At 41.6% G+C, this 17,939-nt stretch overlaps 2 protein-coding genes across 2 annotated transcripts in view; one reads left to right on the forward strand and one right to left on the reverse strand.

Annotated features, from left to right (window-relative positions):
- Positions 1 to 593: 593 nt before the first annotated feature.
- On the forward strand, positions 594 to 10,171 carry LOC137279852 (uncharacterized). The gene is made up of 4 exons (XM_067811843.1): positions 594 to 623; positions 8,602 to 8,689; positions 8,948 to 9,232; positions 9,462 to 10,171. The coding sequence occupies exons 2-4, from the start codon at positions 8,641 to 8,643 to the stop codon at positions 10,169 to 10,171; spliced, it is 1,044 nt and encodes a 347-aa protein (XP_067667944.1). The 5' UTR covers positions 594 to 623; positions 8,602 to 8,640.
- A 739-nt stretch (positions 10,172 to 10,910) lies between these two features.
- Positions 10,911 to 17,939, reverse strand: part of LOC137273261 (mucin-22-like) — a 47,601-nt gene continuing 40,572 nt past the window's right edge. The window contains exon 3 of the mRNA XM_067805803.1: positions 10,911 to 12,750. Within this exon, the coding sequence (XP_067661904.1) occupies positions 10,911 to 12,750 (1,840 nt within the window). The remainder of the gene's footprint in view (positions 12,751 to 17,939) is intronic.

Genomic DNA, 17,939 nt, shown 5'->3' on the forward strand with positions numbered 1-17,939 from the left:
GCCCACAGGACAGATTACCACTGCACTACCTCCCCCTATCATCCCTCGACTATCCCTGCCTTCCAAACAAGTACCCATAAGACAGACTACCACTGCACTACCTTCCCCGTACCACCCCTGCCTTCCAAACAAGTGCCCAAGGCAGACTGCCACTGCACTACTTCTTCCTACCATTCCTTTACGACCCCTCCCTTCCTAACAAGTACCCACAGGACAGACTACCACTGCACGACCCTCTGCCTTAAAAACAAGTACCCAAGACTGACTACCCCTTCAGTACCTCCCCTACCATCCCTCTACCACCCCTGCCTTCCAAACAAGTACCCAAGACAGACTACGTATACCACTGCACTACCTTCCCCATACCCTCCCTCTATCACACACACTAGTCCCTTCGTCCCTGTCAGAAGTGTAATCCACTGCCACTGCCCGCCCGCTCGATCGATACAGGTGATTGGTTGCTATCGATCTATAAAGATCCGATCACGAGACTGACAGCGAGGGGATCGAATAACACAGAACACTGTCTTTCCCAGCGAGCGGCTAGCCAGGCGTCGCTGAGACATGGACGGCATAGCACACGGGCTATCTGATTGCCACGACATCACAGCGACGACACACAGGTAAGTGACAGGCTGCCGTCACCGAAGACGCTATGAGTAGATCAGCCTGTCAGGTGTTAGACAAGCAGATATCCGCTACTGCAAGCGTGATCCGGTTCCTTGGTAAAGTCACTTTCCTGCCTTACTAAAACTCTGCCATGGGACGTTCAAACCTGTATCTAGACTCCCGCTAAAGATCAACAATTTGTTTGTCCTTCTCGATAAGAGCTATCGTGGCTTACTTTGTGAGACCCAAACCAATAACCTGTTTAAACTGTTTAATTCCATATGAGATAATTGGTTTAGTTGTGAAACCATGAAACATTTCTCCTTTATTTCCCAAATTCACGACAGTATGTCAGTAGGATACTCATATGTAGCTTGTCAACCCCCTTGACTACGAACTATATTTCGTTATGATTGAAGCTCGTGGTCAACATGTGGTCGTCAGCAAAAAATGATTTTTGTCTCCGTCCGTTCAGTATTAAGATACTCGTTAAGATACTCGTTAAAAACGCAGGTGACTGCAGTGCATTAGAATCCCACAATCCACCGTGTGTTCTTCAGCTTGTGGGTCAATCTACAGGATTATTCTAGGATTAGTCTATTCTAAGTATGGAAGTTACGATTCCCTTAGCGTTTTAATAGCACTGCACATGTAAGAACAAAAGTTCACACCAGTCTGTACATGCAAGAAAAATGACATTTGTGGTGTCCGTTGCACAAAGAGATCTTAGCGCTAAGGTGACCGTCACACGGGCTTAAGGTAGTATCAGCGCTAAGGTTTTTGTACAATGGCGCCCATGTCATCAAAGACGGGCCCCATGTGCTGTTAAAGTGCCCAGCAGACAGTGAATTAAAGATGACACATATGAAGCCTTGTTTGAGTGGCATTTTAGAAGTTGAGGTGTACAAATAGGACAAATTGTATGGATAACAACTTCTTTATTGCGTGATTGCGACGTTTTGGTACATATTCTTGTACCGTTGTCAAGCAGGAATGATGCATAAAATCCAGAACTTGTATATATATATACTAATAAAAACAATGAGATAACATAGCATACAAAGAAAACACAATTGACAACCGGAGCAACATAATGCCATGATTGGAGAAGCAGAGAGCTGGACATATAAAGCCATTCTATTTACAAAAGCCATATGTACTGACCATACTAAAAGCTCTGTTACAATGAACTGGAAAAAACTGCTCTGCAGAATTTGTGTGTTTGTCTTCAACAGTTTCAAGCATTGTTACCAAAAAAACCCCAACCAACCAACCAAACAAACAAAAAAAACCAACCCAAAAAAACCAAAAACAAACAAACAAACAAAAATCCAGCATGATGCATATCAATTTCATGTGTATTAATGTATTTTTGGCCAGTGGCCTTATACTGAAACAAAATCTTTTCCTTCTGTCCAGTGCTGAAGTTCAAAATGAAGGACGTCCAGATTTCCTCAAGTTCTGAATTTCTCGTCTTTTTGGGACTCCTGCTCAATTTAAGAGAAATTATTGGTTTCTGTATTCAGAGCCGAAAGGTTAGTCTAACGAGCCTATTGGTAATGAAAGAGGCGACAAACTGGATCGACTCATTTGTGAATGAGATGATACATTGTCTCAAGTGCAAGTATCCAAACTGATGATTCCACAATGGTTCCACAAAGCGATGCTGAGCTTAGCCATCTTAAGCTCAGCCGATCGTAACTCCCCTACTGTAGCACTGACTTACGACAATCGTAGCTTTAAAGTGATCGTAAGTTCCCTACTGTAAGACAGACTTGCGACAATCGTAGCGTTAAGGTGATCGTAACTTCCCTACTTTAAGATGGACGTGCGACAATCGTAGCGTTAAGGTGATCGTAACTTCCCTACTTTAAGATAGACGTGCGACAATCGTAGCGTTAAGGTGATCGCAACTTCCCTACTTTAAGATAGAATTGCGACAATCGTAGCGTTAAGGTGATCGCAACTTCCCTACTTTAAGATAGACGTGTGACAATCGTAGCGTTAAGGTGATCGTAACTTCCCTACTTTAAGATAGACGTGCGACAATCGTAGCGTTAAGGTGATCGCAACTTCCCTACTTTAAGATAGAATTGCGACAATCGTAGCGTTAAGGTGATCGCAACTTCCCTACTTTAAGATAGAATTGCGACAATCGTAGCGTTAAGGTGATCGCAACTTCCCTACTTTAAGATAGAATTGCGACAATCGTAGCGTTAAGGTGCTCGTAACTTCCCTACTTTAAGATAGACGTGCGACAATCGTAGCGTTAAAGTGATCGCAACTTCCCTACTTTAAGACAGACTTGCAACAATCGTAGCGTTAAGGTGATCGTAACATCCCTACTTGAAGATAGAATTGCGACAATCGTAGCGTTAAGGTGCTCGTAACATCCCTGCTTTAAGATAGACGTGCGACAATCGTAGCGTTAAGGTGATCGCAACTTCCTTACTTTAAGATAGACTTGCGATAATAGTAGCATTAAGGAGATCGTACCATCCCAACAAGATCAGTTTGTGGGACTTGGACCAGATTCAATGATGCTCCTTTCTAAATAAAACTGCGGATGTGAAGGTGTAACACCAACGTGGGTCGACTTTTTCCACCACAGCAACATGACTGGATCGCTGACCATGCCGGAGTTTACGTACCTCTACCCCGCCTCCTCTTCCCCTCCTCGGTTACAGTACAAACAGCTCACGCACTTGTAGCGTCAATATATCCGTCAGACCAGAGACCATCCGTCAGACCAAGCTCGAGACATATGGCGGTTTTCTCTTATCTTTTTTGGCTACAGATCGTGTGAAATATAGTGAATGTACTCAGCCCACAGTGCTCATAGTTTATTATCAAGCGGGAGGACATCGGGAACACAGACCAGTCAATACCCCCATGTCGTGCGTGAAGAGAAGCCGACGGTGGTCACTGGCAACAGTGGTATTTGCGGCCTACACCGAGTCCGACATTGTAATGCAACATTTGAGGTCGCGTCGGTCGTGTGCTTGAGTGGTCATTGGGGGTGCAGGTGGCCATTCACAGGATTGGAGTGTCGGGAGCTGTGTTGGAATTTCGGAGAAAATATGGACAATAAAAACAGATTTATAGCAAACATTTGTTTTTATTTTGTAAGTGTCGATCAGAATTTATTTTGTAAGAATCTACACCGAAATGTCGCCCTCATGCTGAGGCATATTATCATTTGTTATTTCCTTTCGTTCCCCTGATATTGTTCAAGATCCGAGTCTTTCGACTACTGCTTTCACACAATCAATATTCTACTGTTGTTCGATATAGTCTATGATGAATAGCTATAGTCTCTGGCTTTGGGTTGAAAGATAATGGTCGCCAGTCGTCTTTGTATGAACTAACAATTCACTTAGAGAAGTAGTGGTTCTTCGCTATGACAGGAACCCATATTTGTGGGGTCCGCTCTCAAATTTGCGTCATAATATATTTGTTTTGTATGTCATGCAAAGGACCTTTGTTGGGTCGGTTCTCAAATCCCCTTTATACTAATTCTTTTATAAGTAATAAAATGAACCTGTACTTTGTTGGTGATAAAACAAAGTGATGTTACTTGAACAGTGAAGCAAGTTGATGTCACTTAAACAAGGAAACAAGCTAATGTTACTTAAACGATGAAACAATATGATGTTACTTAAATCCTGAAACAAGGCGAGGTTACTCAACCTATGAAACACGGTGATATTATTTGAACGATGAAAGAAGGCGATGCTAATTACTTAACCAAAAATAACAACCCCCCCAAAAAAACAAAAACAAAAACAAAAACAAAAAACAAAACAAAAAACAAAACAAAACAACAGTACAAAACAAAAACCAAAAAGACCAAAAACCAAACAACAACAACAACAACAAAAAACAACCCAAAGGTGCTTAAACAACGAAACAATGTGATGTTATAGTAGCTCATGCTATCCAACACTGGTGTACCGCGACTAGACTTACCGCCAGAGCCTAGATTTTCAAACCTCTCTATGCGCTAAGATAGTCGTAAGTGCCATCTTAGCGTTAAGAGAGCTTCGAAAATCTAGGCCCACGACTTCCACTGTTAACATTTCTGATGGGACGTAAACCATTTACCTTGACTTCAGTACATACTGGATTGGTTACTCAAAGTTATTCAAAGGCGCAATTATAATCATGTTACAGACCTTTTTCAACACAGTATGTATTTTTTAAAGCAATCTTAATAACACGGTTATGGTAAATGAATATAAACACATTTTGTTGGAAAATCAGTGGTATATGACGAAATTATAAAAGCTCCAAATTTGATTTAAAAGCGAACCGAGTTTCTCCAGTAAAGCCTTGCCTTGTTGAAAGTGGAGTGCAGGTATAAGAACATTCCGGTTTGATAGTACTAGACGCTGCAGATCTCCACTCCTGAGTGACAATCGTCTGTACACAGATATAGTGGAGGGTGTTTGTTTAACACTCCACTTCAGGACGATTCGTTGATAATCACTACACACAGTGTCCATGACGTTGATGTCTATCTCCTTGCACACAAAGTAACTATTTGTATTACTGCGCGAATTTAGTGGCCGTCGGTGATTACTGGCATATACAAAACGGCGGCCACCTCTACTACTACTACTACTACTACTACTACTACTACTACTACTACTACTACTACTGCAACCATAACAACAACTCCCAGTTCTCCATGTAGTCGCCTCTACAACATAGACAGTGGTTTTAGTTTCGAGATATGCCCCATGTTTACAGTAGGCAGGCGCTCGGGCGATTCTTGAAACCAAAAGAGTCGTATTGTATTGGTCGCTTTGTTCAAGACGGCTCTTCGTCCTTATTGGCATTAAAACAAAGTGCTTGCTGAGCACGTGTCAAAAGTGGATAACGCTTTTCGGAATCATTCGTAACTACTCGTGTGATTCCGGCAATCCGAATGGCGTCTGGTACCCCTCTCGTGGCCATGTTTACGACTGGGTACTGTGTAAGCGCAAACGGGCATGGAGATGAAAATAGTCTAGTACAAATTATCAAGGAAAGATAACTCATGTTCAAACACGACTCTTAGAATGTCCTACATACCATGACCAAATCAGCAATACGGCCATTCCCTTTGCAATTATTTTTCAGTGTTGAAAGTTGTTCATCCTTTAGATCAAAGTTTATGTATAAAATGCTCTTTGTATAGTTTAGCGAAGTTATAAAGTTCCACGATTCCGCCATTTACATGTTTTGAAATGCGTTTTACTACGCGCGATTTGATTGGTTTGCCACGATTCTTGGAATTGATGGCGTACGCGAGGGGTAAGAGTCTTCTTACCTTACCTCACACATGAATGTCGCTTTCTGTTTGGCTAAGCGCTGTTCCACTATTTTCAATGTACCCCGCTTACAGGCGATGTATTAATTCAACGTACACCTCTGGGAATTCCGAACTTTTCTGGTGCTTCATGGTAGTACTTTTTTTTATCTCGAATAACATTGAATCACGCATCAATCACGGAAATTACCGATGTTTTGCGATTGAAAATCGATGGAAGGGAGATAACTCTAAATCTGTTTAACCTGTGTCGTCTGCAAAATGGCAGTTCGCGATCAGTGAACAACGTAAGTTGTAAGTTACGGAAAGAGATGAGTAGTTACGAATATTTCAATATATTACAGGAGAGGTACATTGCGATGTACCCCGTTGCCAGAGGCAACTCATTCGGTACTTCGTGGTAATTCTCTATTTCGAATAAAATTCCGTATGATGTGCGGAAATTACCGATGTTTTGCAATGCAAATTGACAGAAGGGAGAACTCTAAATCCGTTTTTCTTGTAGGCAAAATCAAGCAATGGCTACAAAAAGATTTGTACCTTAAATCTTTGTGCTTCAAACATTAAAAAAATCCTCCAAATGTGTGCGCATGTACATTTCAGTGTAGATACTGAAATTAGTTTCATGAAAAATATCTCAATGCAAAATTATGCATCATCAGAGTGAAAGTGTAATCAGAAATATAGGACGATCGTGTTACTTTCGTTCAACCGACCTTCACCTCAACATTGCCTAATATGTACAACAATGCTGACGTATGACATCACTACCGATGACTAATTTTTCTCAAAATGGCTGCTCCGCTAACACTAGTACACAGGATATTGCAAGGACTCTTCCCTTGATTAAGGGATCGTTTGTACATAAATATACAATGTAAGTAATAAGAATAATTCTGATTATCTGTGTATTGTTGCATGTTTTTTTCATTTTCATTGTAAATGAGAGAAGAAGAACTTCTTATGAATTATGAAATCATTGCAAGGTATTTCTTTTTAGTTTGCTATTTGTTGTCCCGATACCCTTAACCTGGGTATTGTAAACGTATTGAGCCAGTGAACAAATTATTTTATCTTATCTCACACATAAATGTCGCTGTCTGATTGGCTGAGCGCTCTTATATTTATTATTTTCAATACACCCCGTGTATTGCATTGCAATACACCCCGCTGTCTGTAAGAACTCATTCGGTATTTTTGTCTCAAATAACATTGAATAACGCATTATGCACGGAAATTACCAATGTTTTGAGAATGGAAATTGATGGATGGGAGATAACTCTAAGTCTGTTTTTCTTGTGTTGTCCGCAAAATCTGACGATGGCTACGAAGACATTTGATTCGCTTTCCTAGGTATAAAGTTTGACTAAACGTTCAAATGTAGCCCAAGGGAGTTACATCGCCGTGACTTTACTAAGACAATACCAACGGGGGAAAAATGCAAGATTCGAATCGCTTGATTCACATAGGTTGGCTAATGTGTAAGATCCGATACCCATGTTTCAAACAGTATAAAATTGACATTGAGGTGTTCGGTAGGATTAATACATTGTTCACAAGTCACGGGAGACCATGGGTTGAGGTACCCTCGATGTTTGGTTATGTTCCCTGAGGTTTATGTTCCCTGTACTCTTGAAGGACAGTATGTGTCCCTGTGGCACCCAAGCGGTTAAGGTGTTCAGTAAGATAAAAATGTTGTCCACTGGTCCCTCGGGGACCATGGGTTGATGTGCTCAGGGAACATCAACAAACATCGAGGGGAAATCAACCCTGCCCAGGGAACAAAAACAAACATCGAGGGTACATCAACCCATGACCCCTCGTGACCAGTGAACAACTTATGATATTATGCATAGCTGATGGTTGATGGATGTAGGGCGGTAGTCATCAATATTTTAGCATGCACACGGAGCTTAGGGTAGATAGCAATACATGTCCCCGTTCACTATACACAACAAACTATGCTTATAGCAAACACGCTTATAACAGACTTTCTTCAGTCCCGACCACTTGTATGTTTCACGTGACGAAATATGTTAATTTATCACGAAAATTGTTGTTCACTTGCTTCCGCTATACCCATAGTGTACTATAAATACAGTATCCTATGAGTTCGATGTACCAGCAGTGCGTTCTAAATACAGTTCAATCTCAGTTCGATATACCCATACTGTATTGTAAATACAGTATGCCCTTAGTTCGATATACCTGTAGTGTAACTACAGCATCCTGTAAGTTCGATATACCTGAAGTGTATTGTAAGTAGAATACCCTGAGTTCGATATAGCCGTAGTGTATTGTAAATAGAGTGCCCTGAGTTCGATAGTGAACTGTAGATACAGTTTCCACTCAGTTCAATATACCGTAGTGTATTGTAAATACAAAATCTCATAGTTTGATACACGCGTAGTATACAGTAGATAAAGTTTCCACTCAGTTCGATATACCGTAGTGTATTGAAAGTACAAAATCCTCATAGTTCGATATGCGCGTAGTGTACTGTAGCTACAGTATCCCCTGAGTTCGATATACCCGTAGTGTATTGTAAATACTGATAATGCTATGTCTTTGACATTCGGTTCCCCTTATGGATACAATTTCCCTTTCAGATGTTGCTGTATCCTAGCATAAAAAGGCGCGAAGTTCAACATTTTCACCCACGTTATAATAATCTTGAGGTCAGGCTTCCATATTGTGAATAGAGATAGTCACTACGGATGGACCGGAAGCTAGACGACTCGCTTCAGATACTACCATCATGTACAAGTGAGTAACATTTATGTTGTGAAAGATTATATCGGAGCAACTTCTGAAGGTTTGAGGAGTTCGTATATAGTTCAGCAGAACACTGGAGGCAACATTCAGGGTTCAGTCCTGTATAGGTTTCAGGGTAGTATGTGATGAAAAACTGTCATTTATTGCCTGACCAGACATACGAACATTACGTATTTGAACGGCACTATCGATCAGAAATACTGAAACATCCACGCCGAATACTTTCTCATCTGTCTGTCTTTAATGCAGGCCCAAATCTGGTTATTGAGCAGGCCTGTGTCAACACCTGGTGCTGCCACCTAGCGGAAGATGGAAGACTTGTCAACCAGAACTCACCTAAACCAGTGGATGATGGGAAAGTCGTGCTATTAAAACACACGCAGAGGGGAGACAACGTTCCCTGGGCACGTGTCAGTGATCAACGCCCGTCTTCTCCTTGCATTTTGAAAACACCAAATACATACCGTTTCCCAAGCAGTCCTGGGTTATCTCCCTTCTCTACCGGAAGCGATTATAAGCGAGAGATGACATCATGTAAGAACCCGCTTTCGAACTGATGTCGTGGATAACGTTCCTCTACTGATGTCATGTAACATCAATTCAAATTCAGGGCCGCGATATACTTCATCACGTCCTGGCGGCAGTGCTAAATGGCTTGACGAACAATGGTGAAATAAGCTGTAAACGTCTTTCAGTTAATACAGTATAACGAACTAAAGAAATTTTCCGCATTATATTGTTTCTATTTTCTGTTTTCCAACAGCATATGGAAGTGGACAGTTTCCACTTCCAGATGTCTTTCGGTACGATGGTGGAATAACGTCACTTGACTCCACATCCGGGTATGTCTCGCCATTGAAGACCTCCCGCCATCGTCCTCCACGATTGAAGATCTACCCAGGCGCCCTTGCGTCGTCCAGTCTCCGAGGATTTGGTCAGCGGTACTGGCAGGTGGAAGCAACCTGTAACCTCAAGGTCCATCTGTACGGCTTGCCAGTATTCGAAGCCGGTATCTCATTAGCCGAAGCGGCTGACACGAGCGGTCTTGTAGAAGGAGCTGGTAAAACATGGATACTAAGACTGACTACATGCTATAATCACCCAGATCACGTCTGTGTCAGGGCTGTCAACGGTTGTCGCCCTTTGTGTCATTTCCCTGTGAAAGAGTGTAGAAAAGACGAGACCTTCATGCTCAAATATGGTTTTCTGTTGAATTTTGACCGACGGGAGCTTGTTGTGATAGACCTTGCCCGGATGGATGTTTTGTACGTGTTTGAGAACGTTGACACGTCACGTGAACTGTGGCCTGTGTTCGGCGTATTCAGCCGACACCGGCATCACGTGCAACTTCGTTTGGTGTCGGGGAAACACCTGCGGCTTGACAGTGCAGTGTCCGCCATCATTTCAACGGTGGTTAACAGACAGACAGATGAACATTCACAAAACTCTTTTTTCCCAACCAGCTTTCGCTAATCAGTTCACCCAAGGCACGTAACAACAGCACACGAGCTATAAAACTGTGTTTGTTTCTTCCTTAGCGCCACTTTCAGACAAACAAACAAACAACAAGTAGATGGGGACTAGTTCCATGCAGATCCATCCTTACCGATGTCAGTATTAGTGAAACATATAGTCATATGAAAGTCATATGTAAATGTCTGCAATATGAAGTCTCACCAAGACGAACTTAATCTTATCTTTGTCAGAAATTAAGAAAACGTCGCTATTCCGTGACAGTCCCAGGACCTACATGCTGTCATGTTAGGAATTTTCTGTCTTGGTTACAACTTAGGTTCACTAATCCAGAGGACATCGTTCTTTAGTCCAAACATATTGCCAACAGTGGTTGTGCTACGACCGCCTTGTGTACGGCATCGTCGGTAGGGCAAGGGTACACAACTCCTACCACGATCCACAAGTCACCACTGTCCCCATGTCCTGGGACATGTGGATCACTTTGAGTTGTGAAAGGTGATTGTGACCGATGTTCGTCACCGATGATTGTGTTTTTTCAGTGTCGATCACCAATGATGGCTCCATGCTGGTCAGCTATGGTTGAGATGGTTGCGTGTTGCTCACCAATGATTGTGTTTTTTCCATGTCGGTCACCGATTGATGTGATGGTTCTATGTTGATCGCCGATGATTAGATGTTGGTCAGAGATAAGTGTGATGGATCCCTGTTGGCCACCAACGGTTGTAATGCTTTCCTGTCAGTCACCAATGCTTGTGATGGCTCCATGTTGGTCAGCTATGGTTGTGATGGTCCCATGTTGGTCAGCTATGGTTGTGATGGTCCCCTGTTGGTCAGCTATGGCTGTGATCGTCCCATGTTGGTCAGCTATGGTTGTGATGGTCCCATGTTGGTCAGCTATGGTTGTGATCGTCCCATGTTGGTCAGCTGTGGTTGTGATGGCTCCATGTTGGTCAGCTGTGGTTGTGATGGTCCCATGTTGGTCAGCTATGGTTGTGATGGTCCCATGTTGGTCAGCTATGGTTGTGATGGTCCCATGTTGGTCAGCTATGGTTGTGATGGTCCCATGTTGGTCAGCTATGGTTGTGATCGTCCCATGTTGGTCAGCTATGGTTGTGATGGTCCCATGTTGGTCAGCTATGGTTGTGATGGTCCCATGTTGGTCAGCTATGGCTGTGATCGTCCCATGTTGGTCAGCTATGGTTGTGATGGTCCCATGTAGGTAATCTATGGCTGTGATCATCCCATGTTGGTCATCTATGGTTGTGATGGTCCCATGTTGGTCAGCTATGGTTGTGATGGTCCCATGTTGGTCAGCTATGGTTGTGATGGTCCCATGTTGGTCAACTATGGCTGTGATTGTCCCATGTTGGTCAGCTATGGTTGTGATGGTCCCATGTTGGTCAGCTATGGTTGTAATCGTTCCATGTTGGTCAGCTGTGGTTGTGATGGCTCCATGTTGGTCAGCTGTGGTTGTGATGGTCCCATGTTGGTCAGCTATGGTTGTGATGGTCCCATGTTGGTCAGCTATGGTTGTGATGGTCCCATGTTGGTCAGCTATGGTTGTGATGGTCCCATGTTGGTCAGCTATGGTTGTGATGGTCCCATGTTGGTCAGCTATGGTTGTGATGGTTCCATGTTGGTCAGCTATGGATGTGATGGTCCCATGTTGGTCAGCTATGGCTGTGATCGTCCCATGTTGGTCAGCTATGGTTGTGATGGTCCCATGTAGGTAATCTATGGCTGTGATCATCCCATGTTGGTCATCTATGGTTGTGATGGTCCTATGTTGGTCATCTATGGTTGTGATGGTCCCATGTTGGTCAGCTATGGTTGTGATGGTCCCATGTTGGTCAACTATGGCTGTGATTGTCCCATGTTGGTCAGCTATGGTTGTGATGGTCCCATGTTGGTCAGCTATGGTTGTGATCGTTCCATGTTGGTCAGCTGTGGTTGTGATGGCTCCATGTTGGTCAGCTATGGTTGTGATGGTCCCATGTTGGTCAGCTATGGTTGTGATCGTCCCATGTTGGTCATCTATGGTTGTGATGGTCCCATGTTGGTCAGCTATGGTTGTGATGGTCCCATGTTTGTCAGCTGTTGTTGTGATGGTTCTATGTTGGTCAGCTATGGTTGTGATGGTTCCATGTTGGTCAGCTATGGTTGTGATGGTTCCATGTTGGTCAGCTATGGATGTAATGGTCCCATGTTGGTCAGCTATGGTTGTGATGGTCTCATGTTTGTGAGCTATGGTTGTGATGGTCCCATGTTGGTCAGCTATGGTTGTGATGATCCCATGTTGGTCAGCTATGGTTGTGATGGTCTCATGTTTGTGAGCTATGGTTGTGATGGTCCCATGTTGGTCAGCTATGGTTGTGATGGCTCCATGTTGGTCAGCTATGGTTGTGATGGTTCCATGTTGGTCAGCTATGGTTGTGATGGTCCCATGTTGGTCAGCTATGGTTGTGATGGTCCCATGTTGGTCAGCTATGGTTGTGGTGGTTCCACGCTGGTCACCGATGATTGTGATGGATCCCTGTCCGTCACCGATAAATGTGATGGTTTCATGTCGGTCACCACTGATTGTGATAGTCCCATGTTTGGTCGTCAATGACTACGATGGTTCCACGGTCAGCTATGATCGTCATGTTTCCATGTTGGTCACCGATGATTGAAACTCTGCAGAACAGGGCCCACTACAACTTCAGTACATGTACAATTTCAGTAGAGTCTGTGGCAACTTCAGAAAAGCTCAGAACATAAACTTATTGTGTATAGTCGATCAATATACGAATTTCTTGTATTGACTTCACCACTTAACCATTGTGATGACCTAGAGTCAGGTTATGACGGACAACTTTCCTGATGTAAATTCATTACTCCTTTTTTAATCAAAAGTAGCTATGTAATTCGTATCAAAAACCTTCATCGTTGTATGCCTGTCACCAACTTTATGTGTGTGATTGCCTTGTAAGTAACTATATACTTATTAAACAAACTGAACTTAGAGTAACTTGTAACATGTATATCTCTTCTTGTATTTTCCTTTTGTCGTCTGCTACGGTAGTTTCTGCAGGCTGGGTAGAGTAACGACTTCAAAATGGCTTCAACAATCAGTAACATCTGAATAACGATTACGTGAAAATCGATGGTAAAGCAAAGGGTGTGTTATCCCTAAAGTGGTGCCGTTGAGACATACAAGATGTACAACATTCATAGTTTTACAAGAGACATGCCACAAGTTTTAAGATGTCGTCTTGCAATAATACCTGATACGATAATGGATGTTGTCAACACGTCAGTGTCTGTAACAACATGGATATAGTCAACACCTCAGTGTCTGTAACAACATGAATGTAGTCGACACGCCAGTGTCTGTACCAATATGGATGTAGTCAACACGTCAGTGTCTGTACCAATATGGATGTAGTCAACACGTCAGTGTCTGTACCAATATGGATGTAGTCAACACGTCAGTGTCTGTACCAATATGGATGTAGTCAACACGTCAGTGTCTGCAACAACACTGATGGTGACAACACGTCAGTCTCTGTAACAGCATGCATATAGTCCAAACGTCAATGTCTGTGACAACAGCGATGTAGTAAACATTTCAATGTCTGTAACATAGTGGGTGCAGTCAACACGTCAGTGTCTTTACCAATATGGATGCCGTCAACACGTCAATATCTGTAACAAAATAGATGTTGTCAACACGTCAGTGTCATTAACAACCTAGATCTAGTCAACACGTCAATATCTGTAACAAAATGGATGTTGTCAACCCGTCAATATCTGTAAAAAATGGATGTAGTGAACACGTCAGTTTCTGTAACATCGTGCATGTTGTCAACACGTCAGTGTCTGTAACAACCTGCATGTAATCAAAACATCAGTGTCTGTAACAACATGGATGTAGTCATCATGTCAGTGTCTGTAACAGTATCGATGTAGTCAAAAGAGTTGTGATGGTATGTGGTCCTGTTCATATAGCTCAGGTAAAAATTCAGTTGACGTTATGCAACGTTGGGCGCGGATTGTCCATGGGCGACCGTGTTTGGCAGCTAATACATGTTGTCTCACCTTAGTGTCTAATCAAGTGCGTGTGTTCAAAATTACCTCTGTTCACCAGCAGAAAAATGGTTACAATCAGTCGTGTAACTATAACCTTCAAGCGCCTAACAGACCAAACGTTTCTGAGGACTTAATCTTTCCCCTAACAAATTATTGCAATTCTCTCACATTCTCATTTAAGTGGCTATATCGCACTATCTCGCAGGAAAATCGAACTTTAATTCGAAAACATTGCCATATCGGACTACAACGTGGGAAAATTGCACTAGAAGGGGGAAAAGTAACACTTTACAGAGGAAATTTCGCTATATATGATTAAATCGCACTATCTCGCGGGAAAATGGAACAATATTGAGTCAAAATCCTACAGGGATTGCGTGAGGGAGTGGCTAGACTGTGAGAGCATCTAGGCGTTTTCTAGGCACTCACAGGATGTAACCAGAGTTGTTCTTCAGACTTTTCTTCTGGGCTCTTCGTGACGAGAACATTTAACACTGAAATGGATGATATATATTTCATAAATAAACCTGTCAGCAAAGGACAGTAAAACAACTAGAATATCACAGTTACAATTTAAAACTAGTGTGAAAAGTTAAAACTAATATCACTATTTGGACAACACAATATAAAACACGGGCTATATATCACCAACGACAGAAGTTAGATCACCATACTAGGGACAATGGGGACTTACAGTACATTTGCTTCCAGCATGGACCCTAGGTGAATTTACATCATCCCTTCAGCCGTTAGCAATTCAGGAAATCTAGCCATAAATTAAAAAGACAGGTATTCTACGATTAGAAACAGTGGAATGTTTTGATGTACTTTAAATGTTTTGGGACTTACGTACCCTCTCAGGAGGACAATAATTTTACAGTGCTTTAACCCCCCTCGGGGATACAGCCACTAACACTCTAAGTTACTAATTCAAACTTCCAAGAATAAAATATTTATCTATTTACAATTCATTTAGAAAATCTAAGTCTTTTAAAAATGCAATAATTAAATGAGAGCTAACATTATTAAAAAAATCCTTCAAAGTTCAATACATCCCTTGTGATTGAATATTCAATACAGTCAAGCAGGACATGCTTGAATGTGATTCTTTCATCACAAGGGATACAAAACGGAGGATCTTCACCTTTTAATAGATATTCGTGAGTATACCTCGTATGGCCAATGCGACATCGTCGCATAATGACCTCCTCAAATCTGGACTGACAACCCAAGTAAGTATAACCGATATAAGGTTTTATTGCATGTAATTTATTTATACCTACCCGGGTATCCCACTTCTTCTGCATCAGATCACGGATATAAGATCTTATTGCAGCTTTATAATCTGAGTATGGAATAAGAAGTGGTGTCACAGATTTGTTGAGTGCTACCTTAGCAGCAAGATCGGCCATTGTGTTACCAGAAATGCCTACGTGACTGGGTAACCAACATGTCGCACTGGATTATTATACAATTTTATAATTTCATTTAAAAGTGGATGTTTACAAGAGTGGGTGAGTGAGTTAATATTCAACGTCACATCGGCAATATCTCAGCCATATCGTGACAGGAGCAAAACACTGAAAAGGAATATATATGTGTGTTATAAAACCTGTCGACAAAGGACAGTAAAACAACTATAGTATCACAATTTGAATTAAAACTAGCATGGAAAGTTAAAACTAATATCAATATTTAAACAATACAATATAAGAACAGGCTATAGATCGCCTATAGAACAGAAGGTAGATCACCATACTAGGGACCATAGAGACTTACAGTACCTTTGCTACCTGCATGGATCCCAGCTGGATTTCCACCATCCCTTCAGCTGCTGGCGAGTGTACAATATGCTAGCCAAAATTAAAACAACAGGAACAGTACGATTAAAAGCCTGGTAGACTTAAATTTACTATGAATGTTTGTGGACTTACGTACCCACTCAGGAGAACAATAATTTTACAATACTTCAACCCCCTTTGAGGGTGCGGCCACTAACAATTGTAGTTACGAATCGAAACTACCAATTATTAAAATACATCTTTTTACAGAAACATATTGCTCAAAATTCAATCAAAAAATCAGTTTTTTAAAAAATAAAACAATAATTAAATGAAAACTAACGCTGGTAAAAAGATCCTTCATTGTTTTAACTGTAAAATACTACTCCCTTGTGATGGAGAATTCAACACAGTCAAGCAGAATATCATCACTCTCTCATCACAAGGGATACAAAATGGAGGATCCTCACCTTTTAACAGGTATGCATGAGTATATCTAGTGTGACCAATACGACATCGTCATAAAATAACCTCTTCAAATCTGGACTGACAACCCAAGTGGGTATAACCAATGTAAGGTTTTATCTCATGTAATTTATTTATACCTACTTGAGTGTCCCACTTCTTTTGCATCAGATCACGGATATAAGATCCAATGGTGGCTTTGTAATCACTGTAAGGAATACGAAGTGGTGTCACAGATTTGTTGAGTGCTGCTTTAGCAGCAAGGTCAGCCAATGTGTTACCAGAGATCCCTACATGGCTGGGTAACCAACAGAAGACGATGTCGTATTAGCCAGTTGCAAGATCATTATAAAATTCAATAATTTCTATTAAAAGTGGATGTTTCCAAGAAATATTTTCAACAGCCTGAAGGCAAGAAAGAGAATCGGAATAGATTATATACTGTTTACGTGTAGGGTGTCTTTGAATATATTTGAGAGCTGTTAATATGGCGTTCGGTTCTGCTGTAAAAATAGAACTATTATCTGGTAATCTAGAAGATATTGTTCTGGATCCAATGACTGTGGCACAAGCCACTGCACCACCGTCCTTGGATCCATCTGTAAATAAGGGTTTGTAATTGCTATATTTATGTTTTAATTGATGACATTCTTGTTTATATTGTAAGTCATTTGTTTCTGATTTTTTAAATGATGATAATGTTAGGTCAACTTGTGGCCTAACCAATTGCCAGGGAGGAGAAGAAAGAAAAGGGGAAGGCGATATAATTTGTAGCTCAATGCCGGCCGAAGAAAGAAAGGGTTTAATTCTGTGCCCAAGAAGTGGAACAAGAGAAGACTTTTTGTTATACAAATCCTCATAAAGGGGATTGAACACACAGTTATAGGCAGGGTTAGATTCATTAGAATATAATTTAGTAATGTATTGTAAAGACAATTTTATACGACGTTGAGTAAGAGATGGTTCATCGGCCTCAACGTAGAGACTATCAATAGGTGAAGTTCCGAAAGACCCAAGACAAAGTCTTAGACCTTGATGGTGGACAGAATCAAGAAGTTTAAGGTTGCTTTTGCAGCCTCCACCATATACGATGGAGCCATAATCGAGTTTCGAACGGACCAGTGATCGATATAGGTGTAAGAGGGTAGCTTGATCCCCTCCCCGCTTTGAGTTGGAAACAACTTTCACAAGTAAAGAGCCTTCAGGTATTTAGCTTTAAGGGACTTAATATGAGGCAGAAATGTTAAATGGGAGTCAAAGATTAGGCCCAAGAACTTGGCCTCCTTTACAACTTTGATGGGAGTGCCATCTAGAGATAGTTGAGGGTACTTATGTGGCTTATATTTTCTGCAAAAATGTATGCAATTGGTTTTGGATTTAGAAAATTTAAAGTCGTTTTCAAGACACCATTTATTTATTTTGTTTAAACAAAGCTGCAGTTGCCGTTC

The sequence above is a fragment of the Haliotis asinina genome, chromosome 1 (genome assembly GCF_037392515.1).
Source record: "Haliotis asinina isolate JCU_RB_2024 chromosome 1, JCU_Hal_asi_v2, whole genome shotgun sequence".
NCBI lineage: Eukaryota > Metazoa > Mollusca > Gastropoda > Lepetellida > Haliotidae > Haliotis > Haliotis asinina.

What these genes read in the sequence shown, in the direction of transcription:
- LOC137279852 (XM_067811843.1), top strand. Translation starts at nt 8,641, where the DNA reads ATGGACCGGAAGCTAGACGACTCGCTTCAGATACTACCATCATGTACA. An exon ending in GATACTACCATCATGTACAA is followed by an intron (nt 8,690 to 8,947) that starts GTGAGTAACATT and finishes TCTTTAATGCAG; the next exon opens with GCCCAAATCTGGTTATTGAG. An exon ending in TAAGCGAGAGATGACATCAT is followed by an intron (nt 9,233 to 9,461) that starts GTAAGAACCCGC and finishes GTTTTCCAACAG; the next exon opens with CATATGGAAGTGGACAGTTT.